The sequence below is a fragment of the Platichthys flesus genome, chromosome 17, assembly GCF_949316205.1.
Source record: "Platichthys flesus chromosome 17, fPlaFle2.1, whole genome shotgun sequence".
In the NCBI taxonomy this organism is placed as follows: Eukaryota; Metazoa; Chordata; class Actinopteri; order Pleuronectiformes; family Pleuronectidae; genus Platichthys; species Platichthys flesus.
In genome coordinates, this window is record NC_084961.1 from 21042734 (window position 1) to 21065607 (window position 22874).

General features: G+C 42.1%; 1 protein-coding gene and 1 long non-coding RNA gene across 3 annotated transcripts in view; one reads left to right on the plus strand and one right to left on the minus strand.

Annotated features, from left to right (window-relative positions):
* Positions 1-22874, plus strand: part of arhgef1a (Rho guanine nucleotide exchange factor (GEF) 1a) — a 111735-nt gene that overhangs the window by 20374 nt on the left and 68487 nt on the right. For both annotated transcript variants that reach the window (XM_062409871.1, XM_062409870.1), the window contains exons 6-7: positions 9315-9424; positions 22519-22662. In XM_062409871.1, coding sequence (XP_062265855.1) covers positions 9315-9424; positions 22519-22662 — 254 coding nt within the window. The remainder of the gene's footprint in view (positions 1-9314; positions 9425-22518; positions 22663-22874) is intronic.
* LOC133972421 (uncharacterized) lies at positions 414-17855 on the minus strand. The gene is made up of 3 exons (XR_009924454.1): positions 17531-17855; positions 800-932; positions 414-653 (listed from the first exon to the last, which is right to left on the minus strand). It is a non-coding gene; the product is annotated as an uncharacterized LOC133972421 (long non-coding RNA).

Here is a 22874-nt window from a genome sequence, read left to right on the forward strand (position 1 = left end):
GCACAACACATGGCGAGGGCAGAAGAATTGTGTCAATGGAAAGATATGAATGTGTGATAGCGCAAAAATGATCACAACACTATCATCATTGGGAACATACAGTCTCATGGGGATTGAGACAGACAAGCTCATCAATACAGGAGGAATAGTGAGATTGCTTCACTTAAATAAGCCTGGTCCATAGCGGCTTCGGGCCTGTTCAAGCAGACAGAGATGTTATGTAGAGCAGTATGAAGAAGGGAGGGGGGATGCACTTCATGTGAGTGAGAGGTGTTGTAATCTCAGATATGTTAGTGTGAAGGAACATCTCTGTAGTCCGGACAGTGAACCGCCATTGTGATCAGGATTTACATCCCTCCCACCACTGATTCAGAGGGAGCTGCTGACATCATTAAAGACACAATAGCCAAAACTCATCATGGTTGTCGCTGAGGATTTTATTATTTTATTGTAAAACTGGACTCATTACTACCCAACTTATAGCAGTGTGTTTACTGCCCCAATACAGACCATTAAACACTGGACCTCCTGTTTGCAAATCCTACTGTCCTCCCGCCACCAGGCAGATCTGATCAAAAAATTGTCCTCTGGTTGATTCAGGAGGCGAAGCAGGCACTGCAGAACTGCTTTGAGTCGACAGAATGGGATGTACTCTGTGAGCCACATAGGGAGGACATTAACAAAATGACAGATTGAATCTCAAAGTACATCTAATTCTGTGAAAAAAAAAATAAGCCAGCCCAGAGTGTAAGTTGCTTCCCCAACAACAAGCCATGGATCACCAGCAGATTGAAAGTACCTGAAAATGTGAGGTGAGAGACAGGCAGACTTCCGGTAGTCTGTAGAGAGTGAATGAGCTCAGGTCACAGCCTCCTTCCTTTTATTGTACCGCACACTGAGTGAGATGCCCCGCAGTTTCCTTGCAATTGATGCTAAACAAAACACACAACACAAGAATACAAATATGACAAAGTAGTGCCACATACACAGGAGACACAAATTAAGATGTTTAGAGATTTTGTGTTTATAAGAGTTGACACCGATGTTGATGCGCTGTAAAGCTGAATTTAGGCGTCATTACGGTAAGCGTGCTGCGTCATTTCCTGTTTTCATGCCGCTGGTGGTGGTCGCTCTCTGTACTAGCTCCTCTGCTAAACACAGCTGTTTCTCTGTATTACTACGGCAAAAAAACGTTCTGTAGTTAAACACCCTTACATACCAACCCCTACTCTATCCAACCCCTACTCTATCGTGCTCAAGGAACACAGTGATTCTGTGTTCTTTTTTAGCTCACCCTCGTAGCTCTATAGCAGCGATGTCTTCTCTCTCTCCCTGTTGCTCCACTGCTCTCTCTTGCTCCGAGTGTCTTATTTGTTTACTTACTCCTCTGCCTCCCTTAACAGTAGTGGTACTTGTAATAAATGTAATGTGTTGGTAGCGATGGAAGCGAGGCTAAGCGACTTAGAAGCTCGGCTCTGCAGCTTAGAACCTCCGTTAGCTGTAGTTAGCCACTCCCGCTAGCTGCGGAGCCACCTAGTTTAACACATAGCTTAGCCTCAACTAGCAGTCCCCTGACTTGTCCCGTGCAGCAAGGAGCCCAGGGTTGCTTGGTGATGTTCCGGAGGGGGCATAGTGCTTGTCTTAAAAACCCCACGATTAAAGAGCTACCAGCTCACGTTTCAAATAGATTCGCTCCACTCAGCGAGGCACCCGCTGATAAACAAACTCTGATTATTGGCGACTCGGTTCTGAGAAACGTCAGGTTAGCGACACCAGCGACCATGGTAAATTGTATCCCAGGGGCCAGAGCCAGCGACATCGAATCTAAACTGAAGTTTCTGGCTAAAAGTGAACGTAAATACTAGGGATGAGCGAGTACAGCATTATCTGTATCTGTATCTGTATCTGTTAACCATATGAATTATCTGTATCCGTATCCGTACTCGGAGTGGGCGGGGCCTAACCCGGAAGTGGGTGTGATTTAACCCGGGAGTGTGTGTGTGTGTGTGTGTGAGTGTGTGTTTGAGTGAGTAAGAGAGAGACATAGAGAGAGAGGGGGAGTGTGTGTGTGTGTGTGTGTAGCTTAATTTGTAATATTTTTTATACCACTACTACCTAGAATGTGTCAGACACTCAGTGCGTGATGTAAAATAAAACTGGTTAGAGCCAACTGACGGTTTAAAAAAAAAAAAAAAAAACTCCAACGACTGGCAGAGAGAGGGAGAGAGAGAGAGAGAGAGAGCAGCCAGACGCTAGAGAGTAGTCAGACACTTAATGCATGAAGTAAAAAAAAAAACTGTTTAAAAAAAAAAAAAAAAAAAAATCTCCGACAGGCAGAGACGCAACGCGAGTCGCTTTCTACAAGCACCACGACTGAACGAACCCACGTTTAACAGAACTCTACTGGTTAATAATAAGTACAAACTGAAATAAAAACAAACTTCAAGCTGAAGAAACCCTAAACGTTAACCGAAAAGACCCGCGAACCTGAGTGACTGAGAGAGACAGAGAGCTGTTCTGTGAGTGAGTGAGCAGAGCGGTGTGTGAAGGGGAGGAGCGCTGTGACGCTGTGTGAGGATTTTCATTCAGTCCGAGCACAGATAATGACTCGTATTACTCGTATAATACTCGTGCTCGGCAAAAGTGCTTTATCCGTACCGGATACTCGTTTCAGCCGAGTATCCGGCTCATCTCTAGTAAATACAGTAAAATCATAATTCACGTCGGCAGCAATGACTCCCGGCTTCGCATGTCGGAGGTCACTAAAGTGAATGTTGAGTCGGTGTGTGCTTTCGCAAAAACGATGTCGGACACAGTAGTTTTCTCTGGCCCTCCCCCTAACACAACAAGTGATGACATGTTTAGCCGCATGTTGGCTTTTAACCGCTGGCTGTTGAAGTGGTGTCTTGTAAATTGTGTGGGCTTTGTAGATAATTGGCAAACTCTTTGGAGAAAACCTGGTCTTGTTAGGAGAGACGGCGTTCATCCCACTCTGGATGGATCAGCTCTCTTATCTAGGAATATTAATAAGTCTATTACATGACCCCCCATAGTTGGGACCAGGAAGCAGAACTGCACTGCTAAACACTTCTCTGCACTCCCTCTGGATCAGTCACATAGCCCCAGAGAGATTGTGTCTGTCCACCATCTGATTAAATTATTGAAATGAAACGATAACAGAGCGAGAACTCCACACAAAAATCAAATACAAATTAAAACAACCTCTGAAACAACACAGGAAACCAAGACTTTTAAATGTGGTCTTTTAAACATTAGATCACTGTCAACTAAGGCTATTTTAGTCAATGAAAGTCTCCAATTACAACATAGATTTATTGTCCCTCACTTGAATGTCTTGTTCTTAATCTTCCACGCCAATCTAGGAAAAACCAACATGTTGACAATAATAAAGATAGCCTTAGCGTAGCATTTATTTCGATACTAGACCCAATTGGTTTCAGTCAGTGTGTTACATTGTTGTAACCACACACTTGACCTTGTATTATCGTACGGTGTCGGAATTGAACATTTAACAGTACTTCAACGCAATCCAGTTCTATCTGACCATAATTTAATAAGCTTCGATTTTTTAATAACTGAATATATGTCACTAATAAAAAACAAATTTTCTAGATGTCTGCCTGATAGTGCTGTAGCTAAATTTAAGAAAATAATTCCAATTACATTTAAACCCATATTATCCTTAGATATAAAGAACAAATTCTTTAAAAACCCACACTCCATTGAGATAGACCGACTCGTCGATAGCTCTGCAGACTCATTACGATTAACATAGATTCAATAGCGCCTCTAAAAAAGAAAAATGTCAAACATAGTAAATTAGCTCCGTGGTATAATTCCCAGACAAATGAGTTAAAACAATTATCCAGAAAACTAGAAAGGGAGTGGCGCTCCAGCAACCATGTTGAAAATCTCTTAGACTGGAAGAATAGTGTTAAAGAATATAAAAAGGCTCTCCACAAAGCAAGAGCCACCTACTATTCAAAACTAATAGAAGAGAATAAAAACAACCCCAGGTTTCTCTTCAGCACTGTAGCCAGGCTGACAGAGAGTCACACCTCCACCGAACCCAGTATTCCTCGATCCCTAAATAGCAATATCTTTATGACCTTTTTTAATGATAAAATTCAAACTATTAGAAATAAAATCAACCATCTCCTGCCCTCAATTGGCACTAATACCCTCCCAACAACAGAGATCTCAGAAACGGCTGAGAATCCTACCCATTACTTAGACAGCTTCTCTCTGATCACCCGTGATCAGTTTACCAAATTAATCTCAGGTTCTAAACCAACAACCTGTATCTTAGATCCCATTCCTACCAAATTACTTAAAGAAATTCTGCCCCTAATTGATAGTTCGTTACTTAACATTATCAATCTGTCATTATCATCAGGTTATGTACCACAGTCTTTTAAAATAGCTGTCATCAAACCCCTACTCAAAAAACCCACCCAGAGGTTTTAGCCAATTACAGGCCAATATCTAATCTCCCCTTCATTTCTAAAATCTTAGAAAAAGTTGTTGCCAATCAGCTGTGTGAGTTTTTTTCAGGAAAATAATATATATGAAGACTTTCAATCGGGGTTTAGAGCCAATCACAGTACAGAGACAGCCTTGGCAAAAGTCACTAATGACCTTTTAATAGCCTCAGATCAGGGACTTGTGTCTGTCCTCGTTCTGTTAGATCTCAGTGCAGCATTCGACACAATTGACCATCAAATTTTATTACAAAGACTCAAACAGTTAATTAACATCAATGGAACCGCCCTTAACTGGTTTAAATCGTATTTTTCTGATTGCTCCCAATTTGTGCAAATTAATGATGAGTCATCTGTGCGCACCAAAGTTAACCATGGTGTTCCACAGGGCTCTGTGCTCGGCCCAATTTTATTCTCATTATATATGCTTCCACTAGGAAAAATTAACAGGACACACTCGGTAAATTTCCACTGCTATGCGGATGACACCCAGTTATATTTGTCAATAAAACCTGAACAAAGTAATCAATTAACTAAACTTCAAGCATGTCTCAAGGACATAAAAACCTGGATGACCCGCAATTTTCTATAAAGCCCACGCCGTTTACAGGACACCACCTCGACAGGTTAAAAGACAACATGCGGCTAAACATGTCATCACCTGTTGTATTAGGGAGCGGGCCAGAGAAAACTACTGTGTCCGACATCGTTTTAGCAAATGCACACACCGACTCAACATTCAATTTAGTGACCTCCGAAATACGAAGCCGGGAGTTGTTGCTGCCAACGTGAATTACGATTTTATTGTATTTACCGTTTTTAGTTTTAGCCATTAACTTAAGTTTAGATTCGATGTCGCCGGCTCTGGCCCCTGGGATACAATTAACTATGGTCGCTGGTGTCGCTAACCTGACATTTCTCAGAACCGAGTCGCCAATAATCAGAGTTTGTTTATCAGCGGGTGCCTCGCTGAGAGGAGCGAATCTATTTGAAACGTGAGCTGGTGGCTCTTTCATCGTGGGCTTTTTAAGTCTAGCACTATGCCCCCTCCGGGTTGTCACCCAGCTGCCCTGGGCTCCCGGCTGCACGGGACTAGTCTGGGGACTGCTCGTTAAGGCTAAGCTATGTGATAAGCTAGGTGGCTCCGCGGCTAGCGGCAGCCGGCTAACTACAACTAACGGAGTTTCTAAGCTGCTGAGCCGAGCTTCTAAGTCATTAAGCCTCGCCTCCATCGCTACCAACACACTACATTTATTACATGTACCACTACTGTTAAGGGAGGCAGAGGAGTAAGTAAACATAAGACACTCGGAGCAAGAGAGAGCAGTGGAGCAACAGGGAGAGAGAAGACATCGCTGCTATAGAGCTACGAGGGTGAGCTCAGACAGAACACAGAATCACTAAGCACGATAGAATAAGGGTTGGTATGTGCGAGTGTTTAACTACAGACCGGTGATTTTAGCCGTAGTGCTACAGAGAAACAGCTGTGTTTAGCAGCGGAGCTAATTCGCAGAGCGACCACCAACAGTGGCAAGAAAACAGGAAATGACGCAGCACGCTTACCGTAATGACGTCAGACGTGAACAATGTCTGTTTACTTCCAACAGGAAAGTTCTCCAGAACTTTCTATTCTAAATCTAGAATAAAATTTAAAATTATCCTCCTCACCTTCAAGGCCCTTAATAATATAGAGCCTTTTTACCTTAAAGAGCTGTTAGTACCTTATCAACCCACCAGAGCACTCCGCTCCCTAAAGTCTGTAAAAGTAGAGTAGGAGCCAGAGCTTTTAGCCACCAAGCTCCTCTGCTGTGAAATAATCTACCACTTTCAGTTCGGGAGGCAGACACCATCTTTTCGTTAAAGAGTAGGCTCAAAACCTTCCTTTTTGATAAAGCTTATAGTTAGAGCTAATTAGCGCGGCAGAACGTAACTTGTTCTATTTTCTAAAATAGGAAGCGTTTAGTCTTAAAAGGCATGGAGCTATTGATGGCTGATCTACTGAGTGGGCCACATGGTTTTTATCGTACTATCATACAAACAGTGTTGCCACAGTTACTTTGAAAAAATAACTTAGTTACTTTACAGATTACTTGATTTTAAAGGTAACTTAGTTACTTTAGAAGTTACTTGATTTTAAAAGTAACTTAGTTAGATTACAAGTTACTTTATTAGTTACATTCAGCAGCTGCCGTCAACACCCCCCCCGCCTCAACATAAACATGACAACTTGTTTTGCCAACACTCACTTTATTAGAAACAGCCGGAGCCCCCACCCATCCCCCCCCACCCCCGCAAAAGGACGGTTCCCCCAGCGGGCGCCGTAGCTGAGGTGATCCGTGACACGGGACGACAAACGTCCAGAGTCGCTGCCGCCGACTACCGTACCCAGTCCCCTCCAACCGGTCCCTGCCTTCCGCACCGCCGACGGACACCGCCCCGCGGCCCAAGAGAAGGAAAGCCCCCGCACCAGTGACGCCATGAGGCACTGCGGACGAGGACCCCCCCCCCCAAAATAAACATAGAGGAGTGCCGCACACCGAGCCTCTGGCGGCGTGGAGAGGAGGGCGACGGGGCGACTTCTCCCCCAGCCGCGGCACGTGCCCAGCGGTTTAACCACAAATACCAAAATAGTAACGCAAAGTGACTTGGACAAGTAACTTTAATCTGATTACTGGTTTGGAAATAGTAACGAGTTAGATTAGTCGTTACTGAAAAAAGTGGTCAGATTAGAGTAACGCTCTACCAAGTAACGCGTTACTGGCATCACTGCATACAAACCAGTAGCCAGTCAGATTTACCTTGAGCCTCAGTGTAGCCTCAAGTTCGGCCTGTATCATTGTATCATTGATTACAGTGCAAAAAACCCTGATGACGCTAAGACGCAAAGGGAATTTATGACATGACACACGGAGCTTCTCTTTCCAGCTTCTCCTTCCTCGTCTCCATCCCTCTCCACCTTCCCCGGAATCCCTTTGCTTTATCGCCCACAGATCCAGGGCCTCTGTGGACGCACCATGGATTACTATTTGTGGATCGCGCATCAGAGGTCGCAATGGTGGATCCAGTATGGCGGATTCTATATCGTGTGGGCTGAGTATAGTGGTAATGGCGGATCCTGTGTCGCGTTGGCATCAGATACGGGCAGTGGACCAGGGCCGCGGCAGCGGCTCTTGATGGATCCTAATAAGTGGCAGAGGACAATAACTGTGGACTAAAGTGGCATCTGATCTAGATGGTGGATCATGATTGCAGCTGGACTGCTTGACATATCGTATTGAAGTTATCCTTCAAGATGTTTACCCTCATCAATGCTGCTAACAACTTTAATCCTGATGATGTTTTCCTACAAGTGGCATATATTGCACTTCTGTCCATCCTGGGAGAGGGACCCTCACATGTGAGGGATCCACAAGAGAGGCGGTGGTCTAGTGGCAGAAACTTGGACTATGGGCAGAGAAGGTCTCTGGTTCGTCTCTGGTTCGACTCCACGGAGACAACAAAAGACGAACCTGGATTGATCTGTCGAAAAATCCAAGAGACTCCCTACCCTGTCTAGTGTCCCTGAGCAAGGCACCTTACTCCCCCAACATCTGCTCCCCGAGCACCGTACATGGTCGCTCACTGCGCTGTGTGTCCTGCACCAGATGGGTCAAAAGCAGAAGTTAAATTTCCCTACCTGCATGAGTGTGCCTTTGCATGTCTGTGCATGTGTTTGGGACTAATAAATAGATCTTAATCTTAATCTTAATGTGGCTCTCTCTTAGGTTTCTACATATTTTTACCCTGTAAAAGGGTTTTTAGTAGTTTTTCCTTACTCTTGCTGAGGGTTAAGGACAGAGGATGTCACACCATGTTAAAGCCCTATGAGACGAATTGTGATTTGTGAATAAGGGCTATACAAATAAAATTTGATTGATTGATTTGATTGAATTTAAACCTTGAACTTTGCTTGTCTTCTGCATCACCACTCACCTGTATCTTGCAGAGATTTTGTTACTGTTACCAACGCGTCTAAGCAGAAAACCTCCCATTGTGTTGTGCTTTTGTAAAAGGCAAACCGTGGAGAAAATCTGGACCCAATTCTTTGGAGATCCTCCGGGCTGATGTAACTGAGACCATGTAGACAAGGACAATGCTAATTAGCAAGAACACATGTCACAAATCCTGTCTGTGCATTCTTTATTATCACTCATACCCTCATCAGTTCTGTTTATTTAGTTCTGTCAGGTGTTTATACCTGTCAGTTCCTCATGCTCCCTGTCAAAGACTTATGTTCTTACTAGTAACCTGTTATCAGGAAGACAGGCGTGAGTACACAATGCCTGTCTTCCTGATGCTGCTTTGTGCCTTTTTCAATTTCTGAAGTATATTCGATTACCCTGTATCGTTATATTTTGTTCACCTGATGGAAAACTGTATTACTGCATTGAAGAAAACAACAATCATAAAAAGGAGCAGAAAATAGTTTCACTCATCTGTGATAGTTTGACATTGGAGTGTCAGCCTCAAGACTGCGTAGGTTTATTAAACAATAAAATACTTGTACTGGACAAGTGACATATTTGGGCTGTATTAAAATATACCACCAGGAGTCAAGCACTATCATAAATACATAAACCATGACACATAAAAAATAGGAGTTTTATCCTTGGCTCACACTTTTCCACTAGATTTCATTAAGATCTCTCAGGAGGTTTTCCAAACCTTTTAGCATCCTATTAAAACACAAACAGAAATATTGACTGATGCTTACTTATATAAGTGAAATAGTTCCTAACCAAATTTTTCCATCTGTGTGTGTGTGTTTTGTAGGACCTTTATTGATGGCTCTCCCCTGGGGCTGCGCAGGATCCTATCCCAGTCCACAGACTCCCTCAGTTTCAGGACCAGAGCTATGTCAGTGGAGTCTCTCAATGATGATGGTATTAGAACATTCCCAATATTCATTCAAAAACATCACACAGTACTCAAGTGGAATTAACATGTATTCCTTATTTACCTAATATGGTTATTTTAGTTAATTTCAGGTTAGAAAAACAGTGAACGTCAACATTGTATTGAAACACAATTTTTTCTGAAGTCTTTTAACTTTAAAGTAGTTTTACAGCTGAGAGTTCACTAATTTCAAGTAATTATGTTTTAAAGAGACAAAACAGGCATACAGTATTTTCCAGCTTGCATCGTTTGAGATTTAAAAAATCTACAGAGACTCAAACCTGATGTTAAGTTGCTGTGGGTTTTTAACTTCAAAGTCCTTGGGCCTGTACTATGAAGCAAGTTCAACATGCCCATGGCATGTATGATAAGCTTCAGCTCAGAAAGTGTAAACAAAAGCCAAGTGGTGGAAATGTCTCTATTAATGGTCATTCAATCGGGCATGTAAAATTCAACAAGCCCACCCCGATTTCCACCTTAATATTCTGCCATCATAGAGCCCTGTCAGGTTCTGTTTATGCTGATGTTGATCTGGAAAAAATTTGTACTTTTCATATGCAGGTTTACCGGTTTTCTGCAAAGCCTTATATATACAGTGGAGGAAATAATTATTTGATCCCTCGCTGATTTTGTAAGTTTGCCCATTCACAAAGACACAAACAGTCTATAGTTTTAATGGTAGGTTTATTACAATAGTGAAAGATAGAATATCAAAAGGAAAATCCAGGAAATCACTTTAAATAAAATATATAAACAGACTTGCATTTTATCGAGTGAAATAAGTATTTGATCCCCTGCCAATAAATGGCTTAGTTCTTGGTGGCAAAACCCTTGTTGGCAAGCACAGAGGTCAGACGTTTCTTGTAGTTAATTACCAGGTTTGTGCACGTATCAAGAGGAATCTTGGTCCACTCCTCTTTGCAAATCATCTCCAAATCCTTAAGGTTTCGAGGCTGTCGCTTCGCAACTCGAAGCTTCAGCTCCCTCCACAGATTTTCGATGGGATTAAGGTCCGGAGACTGACTTGGCCACTCCATGACCTTAATGTGTTTCCTTTTGAGCCACTCCTTTGTTGCCTTGGCCGTATGTTTTGGGTCATTGTCCTGCTGGAAGACCCATCCACGACCCATTTTCAGTGCCCATGGCGGAGGGAAGAAGGTTGTCACTCAGGATTTTACGGTACATGGCCTCGTCCATCTTTCCATCAATGCGGTGAAGTCGTCCTGTCCCCTTAGCAGAGAAACACCCCCAAAGCATAATGCTTCCACCTCCATACTTGACGATGGGGATGGTGTTCTTGGGGTCATAGTCAGTATTTTTCCTCCTCCAAACACGGCGAGTCGAGTTGATGCCAAAGAGCTCAATTTTGGTTTCATCTGACCACAGCACTTGCTCCTAAGACTTCTCTGAATCATTCAGGTGATCACTGACGAACTTCAGACGGGCCTGTACATGTGCATTCTTGAGCAGGGGGACCTTGCGGGCACTGCAGGATCTTAATCCATTGCGGCGTAGTGTGTTCCCAATGGTTTTCTTGGTGACTGTGGTCCCAGCTGCCTTGAGATCATCAGTGATACCCCACGAGGTGAGATTTTGCAAGGAGCCCCAGAACGAGGACGATTGATGTTTGTTTTGTGCGTCTTCCATTTTCGAACGATCGCACCAACAGTTGTCTCCTTCTCACCCAGCTTCTTGCCTATGGTCTTGTAGCCCAATCCAGTCTTGTGCAGGTCTACAATCTTGTCCCTGATGTCCTTAGACAACTCTTTGGTCTTGCCCATGGTGGAGAGTTTGGAGTCTGACTTATGAATGCATGTACAGGTGTCTTTTATACAGGTGATGGGTGACTGATTGACACACAGGTGTCTTTGCTGCAGGTAACATGTTTTTTTCAGTGTATCTAAGGAGTAGGAGTATTTAACCAGTCTGTGGGAGCCAGAATTGTTGATGGTTGGCAGGGGATCAAATACTTATTTCACTCGATAAAATGCAAGTCTGTTTATATATTTTATTTAAAGTGATTTCCTGGATTTTCCTTTTGATATTCCATCTCTCACTATTGTAATAAACCTACCATTAAAATTATAGACTGTTTGTGTCTTTGTGAATGGGCAAACTTACAAAATCAGCGAGGGATCAAATAATTATTTCCTCCACTGTACTTTGATGTACTGTTGATGCAGTGTTTTTACATTCACTCAATACCACTCAATATTTTGCTGGAATCCGCTCTACTTCATTGTCTTGCTAAATATTTTAAATACCTGTGTTCTTGTGCACCTTATCTAATAATTGTGACATGTTCTCTTCAGCCCAAATATCCAGGACGCATCTCACTTTGTCCTGAGTCCACGTGTCTCCCCTGCCATTTGACACTTGGTTTGGTAGCTAACCGGTCATTGAAACAGAAAGAGAAAACTTTTTTAAACCAATGAAAATACAAATATACTAGTACGCTTCCTGCTATCGGTTCGTACAGTGTCACACCAGAAATTAACGGCTCCAGAATTCACTTGACGGCGGTCTAAGACCACTTCTTAGAAGCAGAACAGAGTGCGGTTGTTAGCTCGAGACCAGTGTTCAACCGGACTAACTAGGCTCTTCATGTTCTGAAATGCATCAATAGAATAAGACTAGAAGCATCAATATGCTCAGATATTATGTAGGAAATATATAACGTCTGTATTGGGAGAAGGATCCCTCACTGGTGGTTGACAGGGAGGGATCCTGTGAGCCAGAGGCATAAGATGTCACACCTTGTTAAGCCCTATGAGACAGATTATGATTTGTTTATATGGCTTACGAATCAAATTTAAACGATTGATTGATTAGGGTTATAAATTCTCCCTCTGTTTTAAATCGAGAGTAGATACATGAAAGTTCTAGTACGAAAAAAGATTGCCTTTATCAATAAAAAAATCAGATGACAATCATTATTTCTCACTTTAATGTGGCCTAAACTCTTTTGTCCCAATCAGGATCATTTAGATTGATGACGATGGTTTTCAGGTTATCTGAATGGACAGTTACAGGTCTTGGTTATAGTACAGGAGTCTGTACTACAAAGCTGGTTAAGAAGTTACTCTGATAAGTTAGTGTTAACTGAAGTGCACTATATTTCACAGAGGAAGAGTGCACGTTAATTCTGAGCGGATTTGAAGAGATTAAAGAAAGTTTCATAGTGAAATGTGAAACTGTCACAGCGAACAATGAGGTTTATTAAAACACACAACTGACTGAGTACATTCATAAGAGAAGTAATTTTCATTGACACATTTATGTTTATTTTATTCTTCTAAAATTTATTTTAATTATGATTAACAAGTAACTGAACGTTAATTATGTGAAAATGATGAGGGTACTTGAATAATAGTCTAAACTGACTCGTTAATCAATCAATCAAATTTTATTTGTATAGCCCATATTCACAAATTACAATTCGTCAGGTTACTAGTAAGAACATAAGTCTTTGACAGGGAGCATGAGGAACTGACAGGTATAAACACCTGACAGAACTAAATAAACAGAACTGATGAGGGTATGAGTGATAATAAAGAATGCACAGACAGGATTTGTGACATGTGTTCTTGCTAATTAGCATTGTCCTTGTCTACATGGTCTCAGTTACATCACCCCGGAGGATCTCCAAAGAATTGGGTCCAGATTTTCTCCACGGTTTGCCTTTTACAAAAGCACAACACAATGGGAGGTTTTCTGCTTAGACGCGTTGGTAACAGTAACAAAATCTCTGCAAGATACAGGTGAGTGGTGGTGCAGAAGACAAGCAAAGTTCAAGGTTTAAATTCAATCAAATCAATCAATCAAATTTTATTTGTATAGCCCTTATTCACAAATCACAATTCGTCTCATAGGGCTTTAACAGGGTGTGACATCCTCTGTCCTTAACCCTCAGCAAGAGTAAGGAAAAACTACTTAAAAAAACATTTTACAGGGTAAAAATACGTAGAATCCTCAGAGAGAGCCACATTATAGTTTTTATCAGCATTTGATGAGGGTAAACTTTCCAAAGGACAACACCAACATGACATGCCAAGCAGTCCCGCTGCAATCACAGTCCATGGTCAGCAACCAGCAGGACCACGATCCACAATCCAGACCAGACGCCACTCCAGTCCACAGTCACCGTCCACCGCCGCCCACCAGCACCCACCACAAGCCACCGCCGCGGTCCTGGTCCACCGCCCGTACCCAATGCCACAGGGTCCGCCACCACCACCACGATCAGCCCACACGACACAGAATCCGCCACACTGGATCCACCACCACAACCCCCGATGCGCGATCCACAAACCGCATCCATGGGGCAGCCACAGAGGCCCTGGATCTGCGGGTGATAAAGCAAAGGAATTCCGCGGAAGGGGGATAGGGATGGAGAAGATGAAGGAGAAGCTGGAAAGAGAAGCTCCGTGTGTCATGTGTCATATATTCCCTTAGCGTCATCAGGGGTTTTGCCTTGTAATCAGTGATACTGGCCGAACTTGGGGCTACACTGAGGCTCAAGGTAAATCTGACTGGCTACTAGTTTGTATTATAGTACGAAGAAAACCATGTGGCCCATTCAGTAGATCAGCCATCAATACCTCTATGCCTTTTTAGACTAAACGCTTCCTATTTTAGAAAATAGAACAAGTTACGTTCTGCCGCAATAATTAGCTCTAACTATAAGCTTTATCAAAAAGGAAGGTTTTGAGCCTACTTTTAAACGAACAGATGGTGTCTGCCTCCCGAACTGAAAGTGGTAGATTATTCCACAGCAGAGGGGCTTGATGGCTAAAAGCTCTGGCTCCTACTCTACCTTCAGAGACTTTAGGGACGACAAGTAGGTCTGAATTCTGGGAGGTGAGTGCTCTAGTGTGTTGGTAAGGTAAGCTCTTTAAGATAAAAGGCGCTATATTATTAAGGGCCTTGAAGGTGAGGAGGAGAATTTAAAATTCTATTCTAGATTTAACTGGAAGCCAGTGTAGCGATGCTGATACTGGAGAAATGGGCTTTCTTTTCTTGTTTCTCGTCAGGAGACGTGCTGCGGCATTTTGAAAAGCTGTAGAGTCTTTAACGACTTACTGCTTGAGCCTGATAATAATGAATTGCAATAGTCCAGTCTCGATGTAACAAAGGCGTGGACTAGTTTTTCTGCATCTTTTTGCGAAAGGACATGTCTCATTTTTGAGATATTACGCAGGTGGAAAAAGGCTGTCCTAGAATTTTGTTTTAAGTGACTATTAAAGGATAAATCAGGATTGAAGATCACTCCCAAGTTCCTTGGAAGCAATGGCAGCTATATCATGAGATAATGTATCGCTAAGGTGTTTAGGGCCAAGTATTATAACCTCTATTTTATCTGAGTTTAATAAGAGAAAATGCGGGTCATCTAGGTTTTTATGTCCTTGAGATATGCTCAAAGTTTAGTTAATTGATTACTTTGTTCAGGTTTTATTGACAAGTATAATTGGGTGTCATCCGCATATCATTCATTTGCACGAATTGGGTGCGATCAGAAAAATACAAATTAAACCTGTTAAGGGCAGTTCCATTAATGTTAATTAACTGTTTAAGTCTTTGTAATAAAATGTGATGGTCTATTGTGTCGAATGCTGCACTGAGATCTAACAGAACGAGGACAGACACAAGTCCCTGATCTGAGGCTATTAATTATTATTTTCCTGGAGAAACTCATACAGCTGATTGGCTATAACTTTTTCTGAGATTTTAGACATGAAGGGGAGATTAGATATTGGTCTGTAATTGGCTAAAACCTCTGGGTCTAGGGTGGGTTTTTTGAGAAGGGGTTTGATTACTGCTATTTTAAAAGACTGTGGTACATAACCTGATGATAATGACAGATTGATTGCGTTAAGTAACGAACTATCAATTAGGGGCAGAATTTATTTAGTCATTTTGTAGGAATGGGATCAAAGATACAGGTTGTTGGTTTAGAACCTGAGATTATTTTTGGTAAACTGATCACGGGTGATCAGAGAGAAGCTGTCTAAGTAATGGGAAGGATTCTCAGCCGTTTCTGAGATCTCTGTTGTTGGGAGGGAATTAGTGCCAATTGAGGGCAGGAGATGGTTGATTTTATTTCTAATAGTAAGAATTTTATCATTAAAAAGGTCATAAAGATATTGCTATTTAGGGATCGAGGAATACTGGGTTCGGTGGAGGTGTGACTCTCTGTCAGCCTGGCTAAAGTGCTGAAGAGACACAGAGGACCATATAGACTAAATCAAACTTACTCTCATTCTCTTACCATTGACTTTATATATTAATGCATATTTCCCTATGCAAAATCCATCTGGATGGATTTTAACGTTTTCTTTTTAATCACTGATAATGAATTCAGATATTCTCTCATCACCTTCATCACAAAAGAACTTTTCTCAACAATGTGTTGACACATTTTTACATTAACAAATTTTTCAAAAACTGTTAACACAGATCTCAAACAAAGACCCAAACTGCTGTTGATTTTAAATGCACTAAACAAAAGGAAAAATGCTGATAGTACCATATCAACCCACTAGAGCACTGCGCTCCCAGGATTCAGGCTTACTTGTCGTCCCTAAAGTCTCTAAAAGTAGAGAAGGAGCCAGAGCTTTAAGCTGTCAAGCTTCTCTCCTCTGGATCACCTCCCCCTTTCAGTTCGGGAGGCAGATACCATCTGTACGTTTAAGACTAGGCTTAAAACCTTCCTTTACGATAAAGCTTATAGTTAGAGTTGGTCCATGCTTGTTTTAGACCTGCTCTTAGTTATGCTGCTACAGGTCTAGAATGTCGGGGGACACAAGACACATGGAGCTCCTCTTCCCAGCTTCTCCTTCCTTTTCTCAATCCTTATCACATAAAATAATTGAATATCTCATCAATACAAGTGCCCTGGATTTTTCACCTTAACAGATGAAATTGTTCAGTATTTCAAGGGAAAATACTTTTATTAATAATCATAATTAATCTTTGCTACAGCCTTCTTGAACTTGACACTAACAGAAGCAGGCCTTTTGTATGTTGGATCATTTGAGCAACTGGATTATGTTTCCAGTTTCATACACTGGAAACATAATCTTGTTTCATAATCCCAATGATGAATTCTGGAGACCTAGATGCTCGAAGCGTACGAGATCAAGGCTCCTGGGTTGACTGTGTGAAAATGAGCCAGTCCGCAACGCCATTATTTATTGACTGCACGTCTTGGATTATAATGGCGGACCATGAATCAGAGATTGTGATCGTAATGGTGGATCCTGTATCATGCTGGCTGATCGTGATAATAATGGCGGTTCCTGTTTCGTGTTGGCATCTGATAATGGTGGAGGACCATGATTGAGGTGGCTGCTGATAGTGGATCCTGATGGCAGCCGTGGACAATGACTGTGGACTATAGTGGCATCCGATCTTGATGGTGGATCATGATCGTCTTGGCTGCTTACCATGGACTATGATTACAACATGTTGTGCAATAGTAGTAGTAGATTTGACGTGGTTTTAAGTTCGAGCACAGGCTATAGTAATCCAGCTGTAGTCACATACAAATGCACAAATAATCACAGAAATACAAATACTTTAATTACAAAAGTATTTATTAAAGGGGAAATAAAGTTAATGTTATTCAATGATCCTTCAATTAACAAACTCCAATATTTCCAAGATGACAACAGCAGCAGCAGCACTCATCACAAATGCCACATGAAATATGTAAGTGTAGGTCGGGACGTGTGTAAAAACAGGTTAGGGAGAAAAGAGAGAGAGAGAGAGAGATAGAGACATCAGGAAAGCTCTCAAAACATCGTCAGAGACAAACTTCCAGCGAAGCAGGCAGTCCAGTTACGTGAGATTTATCTTTTAACAGATGTAAATCTCCGCACAATATCTCTGACGGTAACACTTAAAAAGGAAGCGCCGGTTAGTTACCGCGCGCTTCTCAGAACACAGTAGACAAAGGAACCGGATGTGACGTCTCCAGTTCGTCATGCGTTTACACGGCTAAAAACAGATCAGCGATCTACAAACAAACACACTCATAAAATGACACGCTAAGTATTTAAACTAGTCTCTGCCCAGACAATAAAGCCTCTTACTGTGACCTCCGCGGTGTTGCTTGCGCGTGGGGCGCAGATTTTCTGGAAGTCCAGTGAATCTCTTGTTAAACCTCAGGATGCGTGCTCGAACGGGCGGATTCCTGGAAAACAAATGAGTGAAGTCCGGGCCTCTTAAGCGGTGCTACGGTGGGTCTCGTGGTTGCAACGGAGGTCAGCGCTGGGCCGAATAGAGCGAATTTCTCTGGCTCTTGGAACGGAATTAACCTTCGTCCTTCTCTGATGCAGGTATGATCAGCTGTGGCGCAGCTGTGGATTGTGGAAAGAAAGTTTCTGAGCTTGGCCTGCGAGCGAGTTCCTGTGCGCTGCCTTTTCAAGTTAAAAACAAAAACAGTTTTTCAAAATAAGATTCAACTTAAGATAAAAGAAAAATGAAAGAAATAAAAGAAAATAACTCTGTTTGCCCCCTTTAGCAACTAAATCATCTGAAGACCTGGAGGGGTCTGTTGACGTCTTCAGAGCAGGGTAAAATGGTGGAGATTATTTGGAGTCCCAGGGCTTTTAAATTACCTGAGAGGTCCTCATCATAGGATGATGCTGTCTTTAAGCCAATTGAGTGTCAGAGCTGGACCCCAGTGGGAGGGGCTCGGCCCTCACTGGGCGTCTACAGACCCAGCAGGGGTTCCCCTGGTCCTGCGGGGGGCTTGAAACCTGCTAGGGGATACTTGAAACTGCCAGGTAAAAGTTCTCACAGGTGGATCGGAATGTTCCACAAGGCCTTGATCTATACATGCCTATGTGTAGATTTTCTTTGTGTTAACCTCTGACCTGTGTCTGATGGCGATCTGCTGGGCTCTGGCCCAACAAACAAGACTGCTTGATATACAATATTTCTCCTCAGATACTTGACTATTACTGACAATAATCCATCAATTCATTGCCCTTCCATTATGCTACAAAGTGTTTATTCTAATCAATGCTGCTAAAATCCTTATCTTTCTGATGTTCTCCATTACACATGGCATCTATTGCACTTCTGTCCATCCTGGGAGAGGGATCCCTCACATGTGGCTCTCTGAGGTTTCTATGTTGTTTTTACCCTGTTAAAAAAAAATTCTGAATATGGGCCATACAAATACAATTTAATTGATGATTGATTGATGACTGGATCTGTGGCTTTGTCCCTCGCCTTAAGAAGTGCATCTCTGACTCCTGAAGCTTGGTATCTTACAGCCTCTTCACTCTTGATCTGACTCTCCAATTTGGTATCTGACCAGGATTTCAAAGTTGTTTTGACATGGCTTTTTAAGATGGTCCATCCTTAAGTGGAGGCAGAGAGCAATATATAAAGTAAGTGGCATCTACTTAGCTTTTTGCCGCATCAGCTTCGACCAGATTCAATGTATGTGCTCTACATGACACAAATAAAGCTCTCTGATTTATATCCAGAAGTCTGGCCTGGTCTCCCTTCCCATTGCCTTTCTAATTAGCACCATTGCCATAAGACTGACCCCTATAGTCTTCAAAAGGGATGTTGAGCTCTTCTAGTCTCAGACTGACCCCTACAGTCTTCAAAAGGGATGTTGAGCTCTTCTAGTCTCTTCAGAACCGGCCAGACAGAGACATGAGGGCAGAGAGAATTACTCCAGTGGACTCTTCAACCTCAAGGAAACCCAAAAAAATCTTCTTTTATGGGTTTGTTGGGTGTGTACACCATTGCAACAATTTGTATAATAACTGACAGTTGGTCTATATGGCTCAAATTGGGAGTGCAATCCAAAGTAATGAAAAGTAATTTGGATTATTTTATTTCATCTACCATATGCTCCATAATCTTTTCAATGATGCAATCAGTTCATTATTAAATGTTTTTCCTAAATAGGATCTATGGGTTCCTCCTCTTTCCACCATAGCAACATGTTGCTTCAGGACTTGGTCAAACTTAGCCATGACCTCTACTTCTGTCAGAAAGTTACCATTAATTGGCTAGTTACTTTTGTCTGTGGGCTGTCTGGCTCTGTCAGTGACAGAATTATGGCATGCAACATTTCAATCTCTAGAAGTGCGTTTCTATTTTAATCTAGCAGAAGGGCTATTTTTTTCTTAAAATATACCACCAAGCTTCTATTGATTTTCTCTCCAACAACTAATTTTCTGTAAAAGTGCAGGTGATGGCAACTTCTCCCATCCTCTCTTTGGGAAAATGCAGGAAAATCCAAACATATATATAAATATAGTTATGTGATGGAAATTAATCTTGAGATTCAAAATAATGAAATTCTCAGACCAGAGTTGCTTTTGAGACTTTATCATAATAAGCTCTGCAGAGTTTACAAGCACGGGTGCAGTAGCTGTTTTTGTCTAGTGAAATCACTAAGAAACACATAAGCAAGCTGGAGGGAGAAAATAAAAAAAAAAATGAAAATGAAAACTAAAAAGAGTAAAAATAAAACTAAATTTGACTATCGTCATCAGAATCATCTGTGCTGTCAGTGTTCAGGTAAGGAGGACACTGCAGGAAAACAGGAGTTCGTTACCTCTTCAGAGACTTTAACAGGAGTGTGTCTAGATACAACAATGGGCAAAACTACAATCAAGGAGATCATGCATAACACACATAGTGAGCCTCTGAGGCCACACAATCCTTGATGTCAAAATGGATGCCAAAGCCGTGGCCTGTCAATCGTTTCAGCTGTCAGGCAAATTTCTTCTGTGTCGTGACAGAACGGTTGTGTAGTTAATCATACACCACTCTCGGTGCTTCTCAATCAGTGGGAGTATCAGTGTGTGTGCTTTCAGTTGAAGGCGTCAGCTGGTCCGATGGAGCTGGTACTCGTTTGCAATGGCTGGCGTGGATCCAGGTGGCTCTTTCAGCAACTTTCACGGCTATGTAGGTTGTGAGCAGTATCTGGAAAGGCCCTTGCCACCTGCTTGAGCGCCAATTCTTTCTCTGGAAGACTTGACCACCACAAAGTCGTCTGGCTGGAGGATGTGAAGCGGTTCAGTAGCTGGATGAGGAAGGGAGGATGTCACCTGTCTCCTGATGTCTGAAAGAGATGAAGTTAGGTTAGCACAATAGGAAAACATGTCATCATCACACAAGTCTGTGGATGGAAGCGAGAAGACGGAGAAGCCACACCAATGTGGGGAGGAGTTGCAAAAAAGAATCTCAAAAGGTGAAAGACCTGGTTCGTTTTCTCATCCTCATGTACATCAGCACCAGAGGCAGGACTTTTGTCCATCCAAGACCTGTGTCTTCACAGCACTTTGCAAGTTTAGTTTTGAGGGTGCCGTTCTCTCGTTCCACAGCTCCACCACTGGCTGGATGATATGCACAGTGTGTTCGCACATCCATACCTACATGAGAACCGAGTTGTTTGACAGCTTCGTTCACGAAGTGTCTGCCGTTGTCACTGGAAATCCTCCTAGGAATTCCCTATCGTGGACTAATTGTAATGTTCTGTCATTTTAGTTTGTTAATTTCATTCTTTGTATTTTCTGTTTCCTGTTTTATTTTGTAGTCCCGCTTTCCTTGTGTGTTGTTTCGTTCTTCACTTCCTGTACTTGATTGTTGTCCCTGATCCTCATGTGTTCCACCTGTGCTTAATTGCCCCTTCCTTTCCTTTGTCTCTCTATTTAAGCCTCTGTGTTCCCCAGTGCCTTTGTCGGTTCGTACTAGTTGTTCCTCCACACGTCGTGAGATATGGTTTGTCTGTTCCTGCTTCCTCGTTCCTTGTTCTCCGTGCGCTTTGTCACCAGTGTTACCTGTTAGTGTTCCTGTTTTGTTTTTGTCTTGTTTAAAGCCTTTTTTATATTAAATCTAAAATCTGGTGTTGAAATTTACTTAAGTATCAAAAGTAAAAGTACAAGTACCAAAATTAAAAATCTAAAGTGCTTTTTATAGTCTATACAGACAGAAAACTACCAAAAATGTTTCTCCTCAAGATTTATTTCAACTGACTGAAAAATTATAACAATATGCATATAATCTATAATTTTACAAATTTTGAACCCTAGATACTGAGGTTCAAATAGTAATTGATCAGTGCATCTGAACTTCTAGAGACAACAAAGAATCAACACAACAGAATAAAAAAGTGCCTCTTGTGTCTGCCTAAAGGCCAAATTATACTCGTGTTGCACGGACGCACGCATGCACGCAAGACACGCAACACGCCCCTTTCGAGCCCTCTGGCGGCTTGCGTGCGTCCGCCAATTTTTCTAACTACACGACAAAACGACGCGAGCCTCACGCAGCCCGCAAGGCTTGTGATTGGTCGGCTTACTACATCCCGTCCGGAGTCTAGTTTCCGGTTTCATGCCCCACAATACGCGGAAATCACGGAAGATTTAGAAGAACGAATATGGACCAAATAGAAGAGCACTTGGCAGAAGAGATCCAAAAGTATGACCACTTGTATAACCCGTAACTGACTGGCCGATTTGTCCGCCAGAAATAGGCTATGAGGAGCCGGAGTGGCGATGTAAATAAACATTCGACGAAGAAGAAGACGTCTCTTCTTTGTGTGTTTTGTTTTCGAAAAAAAAAGTTACTCCGCCTAGTGTTCTGGCGGTGAATTGCGTTGCAACACGCGCAACACGTAGGAAGCATAAACCAAAACGGATCCGTCGATGCAGCTGCGTGGCCTTCCGCGGTTGCAGTCGCAGGACTATAATTAGGCCTTAAGAACATTAATAAACCACAGTATAACAACTAAAACATTCTGTAAATATCACAAAACCTGGACCTTTATCAGTAGCAGGAGTGATACACAATGCCCCTTCTGATAACTCAGTAACCGGAAACAAGTTCTAGGCACACAAATTAAGATATTTTCTCTTTTGTTAACAGGTGCACTTTGCTAGTACAAATAAGAAAAACTCACTGGACACAATCTTGTTTTGCTGCCAAATTTCAGACCGAATAATAAAAACTGAACTGAACCGAGCTCCTGCAGGAGAACCTGGATCATTATAAAGGGAATAAATGGATGGGGATATCTTGCATGCTGATGTTTTCTCTTGTTTAGGAGACATCTATTATAATTCAGTGCTGGAGGAACTTGAGATGGAGGGCCAGGACTTTAAGGCGGATTCTTGGAGCATGGCTGTGGACAGTCGCTATTTGCTGACACATCGCAAAAACATCATCAAGAGGCAGGATGTCATCTATGGTGATAACATCTTCAATTTTTTTGTAGTTTATTGATCTTTAGAACAGGTATTCTACATAGTGCTGAACATATAACATCTAGATTAACAACATACATAGCCACTATTTAGTGTAGCGACACATGATGAAAAATATGCAGTACCTCTTGCATGTTCTCTATGACTTCTGCTTTGTCTTACATGACTTTCATATCTGTGTGCATGTGTGTTATTC